The sequence below is a fragment of the Cajanus cajan genome, chromosome 4 (assembly GCF_000230855.2).
Source record: "Cajanus cajan strain Asha chromosome 4, NIPB_CcT2T_4, whole genome shotgun sequence".
Lineage (NCBI taxonomy): Eukaryota > Viridiplantae > Streptophyta > Magnoliopsida > Fabales > Fabaceae > Cajanus > Cajanus cajan.
The window spans coordinates 70,751,576-70,770,187 of NC_138520.1; the positions used below are offsets into that span (position 1 = coordinate 70,751,576).

At 30.8% G+C, this 18,612-nt stretch overlaps 1 protein-coding gene across 1 annotated transcript; it reads left to right on the forward strand.

Annotated features, from left to right (window-relative positions):
* Window positions 1-8,564: 8,564 nt before the first annotated feature.
* Window positions 8,565-10,258, forward strand: LOC109803047 (gibberellin 20-oxidase-like protein). The gene is made up of 2 exons (XM_020364504.3): window positions 8,565-8,967; window positions 9,448-10,258. Exons 1-2 carry the CDS (start codon window positions 8,612-8,614, stop codon window positions 10,055-10,057), a joined length of 966 nt encoding a protein of 321 aa, XP_020220093.1. The 5' UTR covers window positions 8,565-8,611; the 3' UTR covers window positions 10,058-10,258.
* The last annotated feature ends 8,354 nt before the right edge of the window (window positions 10,259-18,612 follow it).

Sequence of the window (18,612 nt, forward strand, 5' to 3'; positions counted from 1 at the left end):
TACTAAAGTGCAATATCCTCGTCGCATTTCAATATTTCCCAAAACACATGTAAGGGTCACAAATACTTTAGAAGGAGGACTAGACCTAACCGTTCACTGCAAATCTAGAAATGATGATATTGGAGTGCAATATCTTCGTCCCAATGCTTTTTTTCAGTTTAGTTTTAGGGCTAACCTCTTTGGATCAACATTGTTCTTTTGTGGCTTTAGATGGAAAAATGCCTTTCATTGGTTTGACATATATGTTGCTAGCAGGGATGAGAAAAGATGTGATAATTGTTTTTGGGTTGTGAAAAAAAATGGACCATGTTTGTTTGCAAATGACAATTCAACCGATTGTTATCCTTGGAATAACCCATAAGAGGGGAAAAAATTATTTATTGTTTGCTCCTAATCTCTATATACATGAGGGCATTGAGATTCCTATTTCAGTGGTTATTAATAAATAGTGATGAATAAATTTTTTTAAGTATTATTCATGCCTTTTGTGGTTATATATTTTGTACTTTATTTTTTTTTCTTCTTCTTCGTTTCACTCGGTGAGACTTTTGTCCAAACAAATGATGTGATATAATCTTTGTGTTAATCTTTGGTATTTTATACGTCTTATTAGTTCTATGTATTAAATGCTCCACATTGTTATACTTACAATATTTTCTTCAAATTTTTACCGTGAAAATTTTTTTTCTATGATCATTGAAATTGTAGAAAAATTTGTAAGAAATATATGTAAATTATTTTTCGCAAATAAATTCGCAAAAAATTTCTGCAAATATTTTTTTGCAGGAAAATTCGCAAAAAAAATTTGCGATTTTTTTTTTGCAGGAAAATTTACAAAAAATTTCTGCGAATATTTTTTTGCAAAAAAATGACACTTTTCTCGTAGTGTCACCTAATCTATTTCCGGAAGAGATTGGGTGCAAAATCTTAAAATAAGTATCATGTTTATTTTTTAATGTAATATTAGTTATCGTTTCTAATAAAAATTAGGCTTAATTGCATTTTTTATCCCTCAAATATTGAAATTGTGCAATTTTGATCCCCAAAGTTTTAATTGGGGAATTTTAGTCCCTAAAGGATTGCAATTGTGCGATTTTGGTCTTTCAATTTTTAATTGAACAATTTTAGTCCTTCAAATATCATAATTGTACGATTTTAGTCTCTCCTATTAAAATTTAATAATTTTAATATAAATATATATACAATGTTTTAAAATTATACAATTATTTGTCTATTCAAGTTAACGCATATTATAATTTTCTTCAATGTAAATGATATATATTTATTATTAATAAATAAATAAAATTTATATATTATTATTTTATAATATTACTGATGAATTAATATCAATAATATTATTAGTATATTTATAGATAATAAATTATATTTATCAGTGATATTATTAATATCAAATTATTAGTTTATCTATAAATATACTAATAATATTATTGATATTAATTTATCAGTAATATTATAAAACTAATAATATATAAATATTTATTTATTAATAATAAATATATATAATTTGATACATTGAAGAAAATTATAATATGCATTAACTTGAATAGACAAATAATTGTATAATTTTAAAATATTATATATATATATATAATAATAATTTTTAATGGAAGAGACTAAAATCGCATAATTATGATATTTAAGGGACTAAAATTGTTCAATTAAAAATTGAAGGACCGAAATCGCACAATTGCAATCTTTTAGGGACTAAAATTACCCTATTAAACCTTTGGGAATCAAAATTGTACAATTACAATACTTGAGGGATTAAAAATGCAATTAAGCCTAAAAATTAATCATAAGTTTATTATTATAAAATTACTATTTCTTCATCTTTTTCATCTATTTCATCTATTTATTATATATTAGTTTTTTATATATATAAAATAACTTAGAACAACACTTATTATGAGACGAAAGAAATTAATATTGTTCACTTATTATGAGACGAAAGAAATTAATATTGTTCATTTACAACATGTATTTATTATTTTTAGATGCAATTCAAACATCATTTAATAACCTACTCTTCATATTTAACTTCATCAAAATCATTCTCACACGTGATTAGTAAAATTGAAATGTTAGCAACATAATATATATGTTCTCTAATTTTATTATAAACAAAAACAAATTGATTTTATACATATTAAGAAAGTTAACTATCAGCATCAAATTTTATTATTTTCATGAAATTCTTCCTAAGTTTTTTGTATTATAAATGTTAAAAGAATAATGCTACTGAAATCATGTATTAAATATTAAAGGACAAAGAGACAAAAATAATTAATATTTACTTATATTTAATAAAAAAATATTTTTTCCCTTACCATAGAGAACAAAGGGAGTACTCTAGTATATTTTTTTAAACATACTTTTTATTATCTGAAAATTTTAAAAACTAAATTCTGAAAATTAGCTTTTAGTTTTGTTTTCTTATCATTGGTTCAAAAGTTAGTTTTGGAGTAAAATTCTTAGAGCATCTCTAGTGAGGGTTGCTTATAAGCAATCCTGTGCCACATTATTGCCACATCAGCTCTAATCCACTTTATGGGTTGCTTAAATTTTAGCAAAATTGCTTAAAATTGAAATGTTAGAAGTAACTTTGCTAAAATTTAAGCAACCTATAAAGTATATCAGAGCTGATGTGGCAATGATGTGGCACAGGAGTTGCTTATAAACAACCCCACTGGAGATGTTCTTAACTGATTTCACACTCTAATGGAATCAGAGTAATTCAATTCAATTTTTTTAGTTTTATTTTTTTTATCATTGATTTAAAAATTAAATTCAATTTAAATATATTTTGGTTTCGATTGAATTGATTTTCAGTTTTTCAAAACTAACTATAATATTTTTATGGAAATAATAATAATAATAATAACAATAATAATAATAATATATGAAATCAAATAATCTATAACATAAAAATTACAAAATCACTGACTTTAAAAGTAACAATAAGTTGTTTCAATTTTCAATTACTTCAATAGTCGATATATATATATATATATATATATATATATATATATATATATATATATATATATATATATATATATATAAAATTTACCACACTGTAGAATATCATTTCAAATTTTAAAAAAAAATAAATTGCATTGACTAATCAAATGATTCTTTGTCCCTTACGAGAAATCGGGAGATTAACTTTAATGTGTGTGGCGGATCAGTGGACATTTAGCGTAATTTAAGTTAGCAAGTGAAAAATGTGGACACGTACTAACAATTATTTTAACTAGTTAAAAGAATAAAAACAAAAGTAATATACATCATTTTAAGTATAGGTGATAATTTAATTTTAATAATAGTAGTATATATTTGATCATAAGAAAGTTATCCGTTTGTTTTGAATTGAATCAATTTTTTTTTTATTAGAATCGAAATCGGTCTAATCCAATTTATAAAAAAAAAATAGTTTTTCGATTTTTGAATTTTGAAATTTATTTTATTTTTTTTATTTAATTGTTATAGTGATCGATTACGAGCACTCCTAATATACTTAACTTCCGACCATTGGTAATTAATTTACCATTGAACTTTATTGTCCAATTTTATGAGATTTGTGTAAAATAATTGATAGAAGTAATTAGAAAAACAATAATGTAATATTAAATCGTAAAAATTACAAATAAAAAAGAATATTAAATAATGACACTTAAAAAGCAATACAAGTCCTAAATTGAATGTTTTCTTAACTTTTTAAAACTTTTTTATTCTTCTTCTTTACATCAATAAAGTACTGAAGTCCCGAATTTTGTGTTAAAATAAAAAAACTAAATTATATTAACTAATTTTAATCAGCTACAATTTTAAGTTATATATTACTCATAGTTAAAACTAATTATAATAATTTTTACTTTAACTCAAACTTTCAAGGGGATTTAATCATTTTAAAATAACAGATAATTTGAAAAATAATTAAATTGAAGTGATAAAATATAATTTATTTATGTTATCAAAATTTAACTCAAATTCATGTTCGTTTTGTTGCTTACAAAAATTTCTAAATTTCATAACTTAAAAGGGATTTTATTTGGTTGACATTATAATTTGTTGTTCTTCCTGGTTTCTAACTTTCCATGCTTAAATTAACAAAAGTAAATTAAAAAAGCATTTGACTAGTGCCAAACGTGACTAATCAAAAAGACACTTTGGTGCTAAGAGCAAATTTGCAAGCAGCTTTTTTTTTTTTTTTTTTTTTTTTTTTCTGGATGTAATGATGCGATGTAATCATAATGTATCCCACTGCAGTTTAGTGGCAAGATTTAATTTTTTGTCTTACGTTGTTTGAAATATGGCATAAACTTCACGCTCAATTTTGTCCCATATAATGGTCAATCCTATCGTGTCCCGCATATCATTTTGTCTCATTTCCGGTTTAATTACAAAATGATTTGGTGAAAGCCACATTTAAAGTGTATCATTTGCTAATTGCTACAGAGAAAAGTTATGTAACTCAGGTGAATTTGAAAGAAATTATTACAATTTTTTATCAGAAAAAAAAAATCATATATTAGACGGATAAATGTACCCAATCCTTATACAAAATTTAAGGAGTTACAAAACCTTCCATATAAATCATAAATCATAGGATTCATACAAACGTAATAGCAATTTTTTTAAATATATATATATATATATAAATATAAGATAAAAATTGTTTGTTACTTATATACATTATTACAACTATTTTATTAGTTAATGTGAAATCTATAACACTGTATAATTTTATTTAGTTGTTAATTAATTATATGATTAATTGTTGTTTGGTTGTAGTTGATGTTGTATTAGAGCTCTATGAGTTAAGTGACCTTGAGATTAAGAGTTAAATTGTCATTGAGATTGTTGAATTAGAGTTAGGTTGTTTCAACATTAAGAAAATGTTATATAAGATTTTTCTTAAAACGTGAATCTCATAAATTCATGTTTTAAGAAAAATTAGAGAGAAGTTAAAGAAAAGTTCTCGACAGTATGAAGAACTCTTCTTCATCTTTTTCTATTAAATTCTTCCTTCAACCTTCCCTAACAATTGATCCAATTGCCTGACTTTGAGATTCAAGCTCTTAAAGTAGGAATCTCAAAGTCTAAGTCGTGCAAAGTTCTTCTTCCTCACTTTTTCTAGGTTGATCAACTAAAGATAAGGAAAAATTGTGTTTGATGATTGTTGAGTTGTATTTGTTTTATTGCTGGTAGAAATCACTTATGAATTAGTTGTTCAATCAAATTAAGATGAGATGGTAATTGTGATTGAGTTTTGGTTTTCTTGTTGATAGCTGAAAGAGACTAGGTGATTCTTGAAATGTAGTAGTTGCATATTGCTATTGGAGTTATTTTTAGTTGTTTTTGATGCATGAGTATTGAATTATATGTTACATGGTCATTTGCTAGATTTCAAGTGGATTGAGCCAAAATGAGATTTTGTCAAGTGCGAAAATTCTCATCACATTGGTCGTGTCTTTGTGGTGTTGGGCATGACTTGAGTTAGGATCTCTCTACCCTAATCACGCCAGGTGTGTAATTTGTAGCGTTGGGCATGGGTTAGTGAGGAGCTCTCTAACTTGGTCATACCGAGCATGGAAATGATATGCGTCAAGCATGAGAACTTGAGAAGTTTTCTAACTTGATGACATTGGTCCCTAGAGGAGTGGTGCCAAGTGTGACCTATTTAATAGCTCTCTGCTTGAATGATGCTAGGCGCAAGTGGAGTGGCCTTGGACGTGGGTCAAGTAGAGACTCTTTGTTTAAGTGAGGTTAAGCATAGATTTTGCCACGTTAGGCGTGAGAGACTAAGAAGCTCTATGCCTCATCCACGTGTGTGTGCATAGGTGAATTGGCATCAAGCGTGGGTGAGACAGAAACTCTTTGTCTCAATAGCACCGGGAACACAAGGAATAACATCAAGCATTGGTTGTTTGATGAAATGTGATTTTTTTAAGTTATAGTTGAAGAAATATGATTCAATTATATGATGAATGTTAAATGATGATAACTCATTATGCATTGATATGAGACAATGTATATTGATGTTTTATGTTGCTAAGGTTGTAAGTTAATAGTTGATTGAATGTTGAATAAGTGGTAAGGTTGTATGATGTTTTATAGTTGACTAAGTTGATAAATCTATTAGACATGCAGTGGAAATACATGTCTTAGTTGAGATACATAAAGACTAAAGAAGAGTGAAGTAGTTTCTTAAAAAATAAAATATCTCATTGTGTGAAGATAAGTTGTGGTTATTAGAGAACCTAAGTTAAGAATTCTTCAGTAAATAAGTTGGTTTCTAAATGGGTAATTATTTTAAGTTATTTCCTCTAGGTTTTATGTGAAATTTGTATAGGGATCAAATTAAGCCATACATGTATAAAGTGACCAACTGATTAAGTATGAAGTCAATGGTTAAAATCCTTAACTGGATATTGTTGAAAAGGTACATAATATTAATTTGGAGGGTAGTCGATAGACTAATCCTATACAAGGTTTAGATATGTATGTTAAGGTCGTGGTAGGTTCACACCTAAGTTGTTCCACCCTGAAAGTAGTATTAGACTTTTCTAATTTAAATGGTGAAACTTGTGAAATTAATTTAAGTTGTATACCTAGCACTTTGAAAGACCTAATGTTGTATATACTTGACCTGATATTGATAGGTTAGACATTGTGGTTTGGTAGGTCTAGTCACTTAAACTACTCGTCTTAGGTTGTAGGAGATCTTCATAGTTGATATGTGTGACGATGCATTAATTGTTTACCGTTATTTATGTTATGATGGAAAGTTGTAAATTGATGTGAATGGTGATAAGTTGATAACATGGATTTTGAGTTACTTATGTTGAAATATTTGTCACTTCATGTTGATAATGTATATTGATTCTTTCACAAGCTTATCCTTCCTTTCCTTGGTGGTTAGAATTATGTTGATCATACTTGTTATAAAAGTAAGATGGTTTGAATGATGGTGGATGGTTAATTTGGTGGTGGCCCATTATACATGTTACTTTGAAGCAATAGTTGTTGTATAGAGATGTTGACCAACGATAAAGTTGTTTTATTTATAGTTTAGAGTAGTTGTGCAGATTGTATATATGTACAAGATATATGTATGTAACCCGTAAAGAGATTTATGTCTCCAATTGATTTTGTTTTCTACCCCAATACACATAGAATTGCATAAATGATCAAAAAATTGTTGCATAATAACTCTAGGTAATTGAATATAATTATCATTTTCTGATGTATACTGTACATTAAATATAGTGATTTGTAATGTCATTACAAAATTTTCAACATACACTTTTTAAACGAGAATTGAACATTTCAAATGTAAACTTTGTAAAACTAGAGATTCCCATATAATTCAATATAATGACTCTATATAACAGGTGATCTCATAAATCTACCACCAAACACCAATCAATAATGACCATTGATAGAATTTTCAACGATTGTTGATGCCTATTTCTGTCAATAGCCTTTTCAAAAATGGTAGCACACCTAATTGTTGTCAAGGTCATAGATTCTCATGATTTTCCATAATCATTCAATGCACATTATCGACAAATGACTGATTTCCAGTCATTTGGTTATTTATGACTCTTCACAAATTAAAGCACCAACCAATTAGTTTTTCTTTAAGGTAGTTATTGCACTTCCCATTAATTGGTAAAAATAATATATATGTCCTTTCAACATTTTATTTTGAGTTGAGAAAATAGGTTTTGCACAAATAATATTTTTTAAAATATATGTTTTTAATCATGTAAAATAAGCAAAAGTTGTCAATTTTTTTTAAATTTTTCATCTTTCTAAAATTTATAAATATTATTTTTAATCCTTATAAAATACTATTGATTCTTGTAAAATAAGTAAATTTTAGTTTTAGTGCTTGAATAATTTTATTTTTATTTTTATCCCTCTAAAATTTAAAATCATTAATTTTAGTTCTTAACAATGATTTTAAGATATATAAATAACATTTATTTTAAAAATTTATAAAACTTTTTAAAGATATCACACATTAATATAGTATTATTAATGATTATGAGTACCAAATAAGTAATTAATAATGATTGCATAATAACAAGGACCAGAACACAATAATTTTAAATTTTAGAAAAATAAAAAATATTAAAAAAAATTACAGAGACTAAAATAAAAAAATTTATTTTATAAAGACTAAAAACATATTTAAATATATTTTTTTATCTTTCAAAATTATAATAACGATATCTAAATTTAAACATAAAATCCTGTACATACTACTTTAATTATTTTATTGTTTAGTCAATTCTAATAATTTATATATATAAATAATTTACAATAATATTACATAATTACAATAAATTTATCAACTTTTATAATAAATATACTTTACGTATCCTAGAAAGAGTAATGGGTAATTTTTTTTATTGATTAACAAATTAAAACATTTTACATCCAATATTATCACCGTTAAACCCTTTTGAGTTTTCTTATGCAACTCTAAGCTTCTGACCTAACTTTCTATAAAATTAAGTAAACAAAAATTTAGGTGGCAATATGTTATACATATCTCTCTTCAATATCCGAGAGCACTATGTCTAACCCCAAATCTTATGCAGACTTTCCCATTTTAGACCTTTCTCAGCCATTGCAGGCATCTTCTCTATCCTCTCTCCATAAGCCAAGCAAAGATTGGGGGTTCTTCCACATAATCAACCATGGAATCTCCAAAGATCTTTGCAGCCAGATCAAGTCACTATCCAAACACCTCTTCAGTCTCCCTTATGATACTAAACTTAGACTTGGTCCTTTCTCATCTTTGAAATCTTACACCCCTCATTTCATTGCCTCTCCATTCTTTGAGAGCCTTCGAGTTAATGGACCCAACTTTTATGTTTCTGCTAATAGTTCTACTGAAATCCTCTTTGAAAAAAAGGACTCCAAATTCAGGTAATTCATTAACGTGTGTTTGTGTGCATTGTTTTCCTTTTCTTTTTATTTTAATAAGTAGGTATAATTTCTTCTCACCTAATGGATCTCTATAAAAATAAAAAATAAAAAAATTGACACTTCTAATGATAATTAATTCCATATTCAAGTCAAAGATTGAATTTTAATTTTAATTTAAGTAAGAAATACAAATATCAAACTATATTTGTATCAATTTTTATTTTTCCAGTGAGCTTTCAGTTTTAATCATGATTTTAAATTGTGATTCACAACCAAAATTGAGGTTACAATGTAAAGGATTTTACACTCATCGTTACCACAATTGTTGCCCTCTCATTTTCCTACAATTTCTCGTAATGTTAATGATTACGACTCCAACCAATTTAAAATCATGCTTTTAACTATTTTGACAGTCTCCCGCTTGTTTAATTTTATTCAATGGATTGTGACTTAATTTCTACTTTTGTGTTTTGAAAACAGTTTGATAATCCAAGAATATTGCAGTAAGATGGAAGAATTGTCTAAGAGAATTCTAAAGATTGTGTTGATGGGGTTAGGGGATGGCATTGAGAAGAAGTTTTATGATTCTGAGTTCAACAAGTGCCAAGGTTACTTGAGGATAAACAATTACTCAGCCCCAGAAATTACGGAACATGATCAAGTTGAGGGACTTGGCATGCACACTGATATGAGTTGTATTACTATCTTACATCAAGATGAAATTGGAGGGCTTCAAGTGAGGTCAAATGAGGGAGAGTGGATAGATATATGTCCTTCTGAGGGAACCCTAGTGGTGAACATAGGGGATATGTTGCAAGCTTGGAGCAATGACAAACTAAGATCCTCAGAACATAGAGTGGTTTTGAAGCATCATCATGTGAACCGGTTTTCTCTAGCATTCTTTTGGTGCTTTGAGGATGACAAGGTGGTTTTGGCACCAGATGAAGTTGTTGGAGAAGGAAACAAGAGGAAGTACAAGCCATTTGTGTGTTTGGACTATTTGAAATTTAGAGAGAACAATGAAAGAGGGAGATTTGATAAGGTGGGTTTCACAGTCACTGATTTTGCTGGGATCATGGCTCAGCTGTAAATGCTGGCAAAAGTAGTTAATATCTATTCTTCACACAAAAGAAAAGAATGTCATATATAGTAAGGTTAGGCGTTAAAATGTATCTTCCTTATAGTATGATGATGTTTGTTTAATATATGGAAACTAAATTGTTGTATAAACATTATTTATTAATATTGTTGGTATATATAATGCACCACACTAGTAAAAAATATATTTATTGTTGTATAAATATAGAGATTATCTCTATCTCTATATTTGATAAACCTTATATTATTTATTATTAAAAAATAAAAATAAAAAAAAAAACTAATTTTTTAGTAACTACAATTTTCTTTAATAACTAATTATTCTGATATTTGTATTTAATTTAATTTTTTAAATAAATATTAAGAGAGACAAAAGTATCTTTAAATTTTTAAATAATAAAAAATATTATAAGTTATTCACATTTAACCACTCAAATAAGTTAATCAATTTTAGTCACTTCAATATTAAGCATGAAAATTTAGAGTACAAACATTTTTTTATAATTCAATTAATAGTTACAAATTGTCGTTTTTTTTATCTTATTTTCAAAGACTTGTATGAAATTATTATTTTTAATATTTCAATACAAAAATCAAACTTTTATAATTATTCATAAGAATAACAAATAAAAATCATAAACAAAACAAAGATTTAACATTGTTTACCTTTTCCTATTCCTACTTTTGATTTGATGAACATATGATATAAGCTGCAACTTGGGTACTGTATGGTTGAATGGGAAGATAGTTAATCCCCACCATGCTATAGAAAACTGGTACCAAATAGCAATAACGACTGCTTAATATGCCACGATTATTTTATATGTGCTTCCACTTTCCAGCAAAAAAACTGTGTGCCTTTCCTTATTTCTTTATTGGATCATGCAAACCTGTGTGCTCTAAGTTTTGTTTGAGTTCCAAACAAAGAATAAACCCTTCGTTCATATAGAAAAATAAATGATAACGGTTATAGGCATATTGCATATACACAGGATTTGGGATTCTCATACATATCACTGGTATAAAACTTCATATTTGGTTTTAATACGAATAATTACAATGAATTCATAATAGTCTCCTACCTTTTTAAACACAGAAAAATGAAGTATTTTCGATCATTCCTCCATTTTGCTCTCTTTTTCTACCTTTTTACCCAAAAATAAAGCATTAAAATAGAAATGATATAAAAAGAAAATAAGATAATCAACTAACCACATATTACTTTGTTTATAAATGCAACTTTTGTACATGACATTTGACCCTTAAATCAGTATCCCTAGTATCTGTCTGTTAAATTTAATTTGCTCAAATTTGACAAGATTATGAACAAAGATCAAGGTCGTGTATTTCTCCCATCCACATGTCATAAGGGACACGATTTCACCGTTTTAAAGTACATGTGAATTTTCAGAGTTGAAAATCAGCATGTGTAACAATTTCATATATTTATATGATTTGTCCCCAACTCATATTTTTCTGGAAAATTTTCGTCATTTCTAAATTGTTCTAAATCAAACATGTTTAACTTTAAAGTTTTTAATTAAGTAATAAATTATAATATAAAAAAAAATGTATCTTGTTGGTAATTGTTAGAATACAAGTAAAGTTCTACATTGTTTAAATTAATAAAAGGATCAACATAAGTTTATATACATATAGTTGTCTTTATTGATTAGAGAGCTTTTAAGTGAAGTCCAAAAGTAAATCTGTAGGAATTTATTAAACTTAAAGTAGATAATATCTTACTAGTGTGGAGATATAGTGTATGAAAACCTCCGATATTTAACAAGTGATATCAGAGTCATTGGTTCATACAGGTGTTCGACACCTTATTTTTCACAAAGTTTGAATTACTTTCCAAGTCAAACAATGCTATCAAGACAATGTAGCAGGCCCACAATGCTCAGAGAAGAAAAGAGAGACTCAAGGCCCACATTGCACAAAAGAGAAACTGCTGAGAGAGCAAATGATTGGAAAGCAGAAAATGCCAAATTCGGTTATGGCAGAGGGACACGTGGAGGATCCATCTTGGATCATGCACCCACGCAGAGGGGACAGAAAACGACGCAAGAATATTCGCCTCTTGGATCACGTATAGTGCCTTTTTAAGGGAAATCTCTCGGGAAGAATGAAGGCATTGAAGATTGTTGCACTGTATTTCTTTTCTCATCTTTCTTCTTCTATACTCTCATCTATATTTCTTCGATTCTCTCTCAAGTATTGCTATTGTACTCTTCTGACTCCATCAGTGTAACAATTATTTGCCAACTAAGAATACAATCACATATTCCCTGCGTTTATTTACTGTTTCATTAAGTAATTTCTAAATTTTAGCATTTAGTTGCTACATTTTGGTGCTTTCATTGCTTCTGCAATGGCAGAGAACACACGTATGAAGGATATGCAAAATGACATCAAAGATCTGAAAGAGGCTGTAGAATATCTAAAGCAGAGAGACGTAGAGCATTCCCTTCAGAACCAACACACAAATGCTTCCTTCGAAGAACTGAAAGAGATGATCAGATCTATGTCTCCACAAGGGCCTATTAATCACCTAGATCCACCGCCATGGACTAAACAACCATTTCAAGTAAGAAATGTTAAGATCGACTTTCCTAGATTTGATGGTTCTGATGTTTTATCCTGGATTTTTAAGGCTGAGCAATTTTTTGATTTCTATGACACACCTGATGAACATAGATTGACTATAGCTGCTGTGCATTTGGACAAGGAAGTCGTTCCTTGGTTTCAAATGATCACTAGATTGCAACCCTTTCAGTCATGGCGACATTTTACTAAGGCCTTAGAGTTAGAATTTGGACCTTCACCCTTTGAATGTCCACGATCTACACTGTTTAAACTAACTCAATCAGCCTCAGTTAATGAGTATTATATGGAATTCATTTCACTTGCAAACCGTGTCTGTGGTCTTAGCACTGATGCCTTGTTAGACTGCTTTATTAGTGGCTTGAAACCAGAAATCAAACGCGATGTACTGACGCAAAGCCCTCTATCCTTACTCAAAGCAGTGTCCTTAGCCAAATTATTTGAAGAGAAATACCCAACCAAACCAAAATTCCCTTACAAAACACCAATAGCCACACAACAGCCATACACTTACCCCAAAATACACAACTCCCAACCCCCTCTGTTACCAACACCAAACCAAAAACCGGCTTACCAACTCACTACCAATCCACACTCAAATTTTCCTAACCCTGTCAGGAAAATGACACAGGCAGAAATGCAAGTTCGAAGAGAAAAAGGCCTATGTTATACTTGTGATGATAAATTTACTCCTCAACATAGATGTCCAAATAGACACTACATGATTTTGCAAGTGGAGGAAGAAGCCTCACAAGTTGAGAACACAATCTCTGAACCTGAATTGATAGAGCATGCGAATGAGCAGGATCATCATCTCTCTTTCAATGCATTAAAGGGCAATAGTGGACTTGGCACTATCAGATTTCAGGGGCGAATTCAAGGTCATGCGGTCAGCATATTGTTAGATAGTGGGAGTTCTGACAATTTCTTACAGCCTAGAGTCGCTCACTTCTTGAATTTGCCCATTCAACCTGCTGCTCAGTTCCATGTGATGGTAGGGAATGGCCATTCAATGACAGCTGAGGGTTTGATCCCTGATCTTAAAATTGAGGTTCAAGGGCATGAGCTACACTGTCCTGTTTATTTATTACCTGTTGCAGGTGCTGATGTGATCTTGGGAGCAGCCTGGCTTGCAACACTTGGTCCACATGTGGCTGACTATAGTGCCTTACAATTCAAATTCATGATGAATGGCAAATATATCACACTACAGGGTGATCGATCTTCTTTGCCTCAACAGGCACAATATCAGTATATCAGACGTTTGCAGCATACTGATGCCATAGCTGAATGTTTCACTGTGCAGTTACAGGATCCTGAATGCCAGACAGATGAATTCCTTGACTTCCCTAAGGATTTGGATCCTGAATTGGCACTATTACTTCAAACTTATCAGCAGGTCTTTCACAAACCTTCTGGTTTGCCACCACAAAGATCTCGGGACCATGCCATTCCCTTGCTGGAGGGTTCACACCCAGTCAAAGTGCGGCCTTACAGATATGCTCATAGTCAGAAATCTGTCATTGAGCAAATGGTTCTAGAAATGTTGAAAGAAGGAATCATACAGCCCAGCACCAGCCCCTTTTCCTCTCCAATCCTTTTAGTTAAAAAAAAGGATGGCTCATGGAGATTCTGCACTGATTATCGGGCTTTAAACAATATCACAATCAAGGACAGTTTTCCAATGCCTACAGTAGATGAATTGCTGGATGAGTTACATGGAGCTCAATTCTTCTCAAAGTTAGACTTGCGATCTGGATATCACCAGATTCTAGTCAAACCAGAGGATAGACACAAAACAGCATTTCGCACTCATCAAGGACATTATGAATGGCTAGTTATGCCATTTGGCCTCACTAATGCACCAGCATCCTTTCAACATTTGATGAATGAGATTTTTCAATCATTATTGAGAAAGTGTGTATTAGTTTTCTTTGATGATATTCTAATATATAGTCCAACTTGGTCTGCTCATTTACAGGATTTGGAGCAGGTGTTAAAGACATTGCAGCAGCATTCTTTATTTGCCAAATTATCTAAGTGTGTATTTGGCGCCACTCAAGTGGACTATCTAGGCCATACAGTGACTCAGCAAGGGGTTTCCATGGATCAAGCTAAGGTTACAGCCATTTTAGCTTGGCCAGAACCTAAGAATGTCAAGCAGCTGCGAGGATTCCTTGGCATTACTGGCTATTACAGACGATATATTAAGCACTATGCACATATAGCTGAGCCACTCACTGATTTACTCAAGAAAGATGCATTCCTTTGGTCTGCTAAAGCTGCTGTTGCTTTTCAAGATCTGAGAAAGGCAGTGACTACAGCACCAGTATTGGCCTTGCCTGATTTCACTAAGCCTTTTACACTTGAAACAGATGCTTCCGGGATTGGTATTGGAGCTGTTTTGAGCCCAAACAAGCATCCCATAGCATTTTTTTCAAAAAAAATGTCACCTAGAATGCAAAAGCAGTCAGCCTATTCTAGAGAACTTTATGCTATAACTGAGGCTTTAGCAAAATTCAGGCACTATTTGCTTGGACATCCCTTCACTATTAAGACTGATCAGAAGAGTCTTAGACACTTGGCCGACCAATCTATACACACTCCTGAGCAGCAAAATTGGTTACACAAGTTCCTTGGTTTTGACTTCAAAATAGAATACAAACCAGGGAAAGACAATATAGCAGCAGATGCTTTATCAAGGTCCTTCTTCCTTGCTTGGTCAGAATCAGTTCCTCAATTCTTGCTCAAATTGAAGAATGCAATTGCTGCAGATACTCACTGGCATGATGAAATGCAAAAGTGCCTCAACAATCAACCTAGCAATCCACACATTTCTGCAAGGGATGGACTATTGTTTTGGAAGGGAAGACTAATTGTACCAAAACAACATGACTTAATTCAGCAAATCCTTCACGAATACCATGATTCCATGGTAGGAGGTCACTCAGGCGTGGCTAGAACAGCAGCAAGAATTAAGTTGGAATTCTACTGGCCAAAGATGACACAAGACATTCAGTCTTATGTTCAGCAATGCTCAGTTTGCCAGCAAGCTAAACATCTTAACACTCCACCAGCAGGGTTACTCCAACCTTTGCCAATTCCTTCTCAGATTTGGGAAGATGTGGCTATGGATTTTATCACTGGTTTGCCCATTGTGAAAGGATACACTGTCATCATGGTGGTCATTGACAGGCTTTCTAAATATGGCCATTTTCATGCTTTGAAAACTGATTTTTCAAGCTTACAAGTTGCTGAGGCCTTTTTGCATTCAATTGTCAAGCTTCATGGCATTCCAAAGACTATAGTATCTGACCGAGATAAAGTCTTTATAAGTAGATTTTGGCAACAGTTATTCAAGCTCCAAGGCACAACTCTTGCTATGTCCACTGCTTACCATCCTCAGTCAGATGGTCAAACTGAAGCCCTTAATAAGTGCTTAGAAATGTACCTGAGATGTTTTTCAAGCCAAAATCCTAAAGCATGGGTGCAATTTTTGCCTTGGGCTGAGTATTGGTACAATACGGCTCATCACAGCAGTTTGGGAATGACCCCCTTCCAAGCTGTTTATGGAAGACCACCCCCACCACTTATCAGATACTATCCTTCTCCAAATGACATTCCCTCAGTTCAGGAATTGCTCCAAACTAGAGATGCTTTACTCGTTACACTAAAAGAGAATTTAGGGCAGGCTCAGCAACATATGAAAGTGCAGGCCGATAAGCATAGAAGGGACATTAATTTTGAGGTAGGAGAAACGGTGTGGGTCAAGTTACAACCCTACAGACAACATTCTGTTGCCCTGAGGAAGAACCAAAAGCTGAGCATGAAATATTTTGGTCCTTTCTCCATTATTAAGAAAATTGGTACAGTAGCTTACAAGTTGTTATTGCCGGACGGTGCTAAGATACATCCAGTCTTCCATGTCTCTCAACTAAAACCATTTAAGGGCAATGAAGTGATCACACAAATGCCAACTCCTTTACTGCTAGATGAACAAGGAATGGCGTTGCAACCTCATTCCATACTGCAGCACAGAATTCTTTTAAAGAAAGGCAAACAAGTGGCTCAGGTTCTCATTCAATGGGAAGGTCAACAACCAGAGGAAGCCTCATGGGAGGATGCAGAAACTAGCAAACAGTCTTATCCTCACTTCAACCTTGAGGACAAGGTTGTTTTTAATGGGGGAGGTATTGTAGCAGGCCCACAATGCTCAGAGAAGAAAAGAGAGACTCAAGGCCCACATTGCACAAAAGAGAAACTGCTGAGAGAGCAAATGATTGGAAAGCAGAAAATGCCAAATTCGGTTATGGCAGAGGGACACGTGGAGGATCCATCTTGGATCATGCACCCACGCAGAGGGGACAGAAAACGACGCAAGAATATTCGCCTCTTGGATCACGTATAGTGCCTTTTTAAGGGAAATCTCTCGGGAAGAATGAAGGCATTGAAGATTGTTGCACTGTATTTCTTTTCTCATCTTTCTTCTTCTATACTCTCATCTATATTTCTTCGATTCTCTCTCAAGTATTGCTATTGTACTCTTCTGACTCCATCAGTGTAACAATTATTTGCCAACTAAGAATACAATCACATATTCCCTGCGTTTATTTACTGTTTCATTAAGTAATTTCTAAATTTTAGCATTTAGTTGCTACAGACAAGTCAACATCTTAAAAAGATGAGTATTAACTTGACTTGAGAAGTGTAGGATATGAAGACAATGTCACATCCAAAGTCGATGAGTTTAACTCGACTTAAGCAATGTAGGATATCAAGACAATTAAGTTCACACCTTAAGTCTACAAGTATATTAACCTAACTTAAGAGATGTAGGATATCAAGACAAGTCCATACCTTAAGTTGACGAGTATTAACCTGATTAGTGGATAGGTTCATTAGCCACCACTCGTAGCATAAGTTTTAACTGCGCTTGAGGACTGAAATGACTATGATCATTTATAGGGATGGTAATAAATTTGTAACCGTGGGTAATACCCGAACCTGTCTTGACTGTCAGTGACGGATCCAAAAATTTTAGGTAGTGGGGGTAATACTTACTCATATATTTGTAATATTAAAAATTTTACATATAACTTTTAAAAGTATAAATATATATCATAATTATTTTTACAATTTTTTATATCTACAATTATGATTAAGGATGGAAATAAATCGGGTAAGACTAGATTATATTATAATTTAATAGATTTGAACCTAACTTTCTTTAAAATTACATGTCTTTAATATGACTTATTTATTTGTCATAGATATTTTTTAAATGTTTGGTTAGAATTACAATCTTAAAGACCTACTTGATAATAATTTAACACTAATAAAACCATAAAAATAAATATGTTAAATTTTATTAAAAAGAAACAAGTTTAATTTATTTATGATATAAAATGTTTTTAATATCTGATATAAATTTTTAGATGATAATTTATTTTAAAATATATTTTATAATACAAATTCAAAATAGAATATAAATCTTCCAACCTTTCCTATTTTGATTTTTTTAATCAACATATACAATCTTACAATCTTTACTATTTTAATATTTTTAATCAACGTATACAATAAATAGAAAGTATAAAAGGTAAACATGCATAGTGCAAATTTTATTTTATCAAAAATTAATTTTTTTAACATATTACTTTATATAAGTGAACATTAATATATATATATATATATATTATAATTAAACTTTTTTTAAAAAACTAATTCATTATTAATGGGTATTCTTTATCACATATGAGAACTAATCTCTTTCAAAAATTTAAAAAATATTATTATAAATTTTATTTTTTAAAATATATTATTTTTTGGATAAAAAAAATGTATATGCATAAAATGGTAGTGGGGGCAAGTGCCCCCACTATCTCCTATGTAGATCCGTCCCTGCTAAGGATGGCAAAAATACCCACACCCGCGAGTATC

What these genes read in the sequence shown, in the direction of transcription:
- LOC109803047 (XM_020364504.3), top strand. Translation starts at nt 8,612, where the DNA reads ATGTCTAACCCCAAATCTTATGCAGACTTTCCCATTTTAGACCTTTCT. An exon ending in AAAAAGGACTCCAAATTCAG is followed by an intron (nt 8,968 to 9,447) that starts GTAATTCATTAA and finishes TTTTGAAAACAG; the next exon opens with TTTGATAATCCAAGAATATT.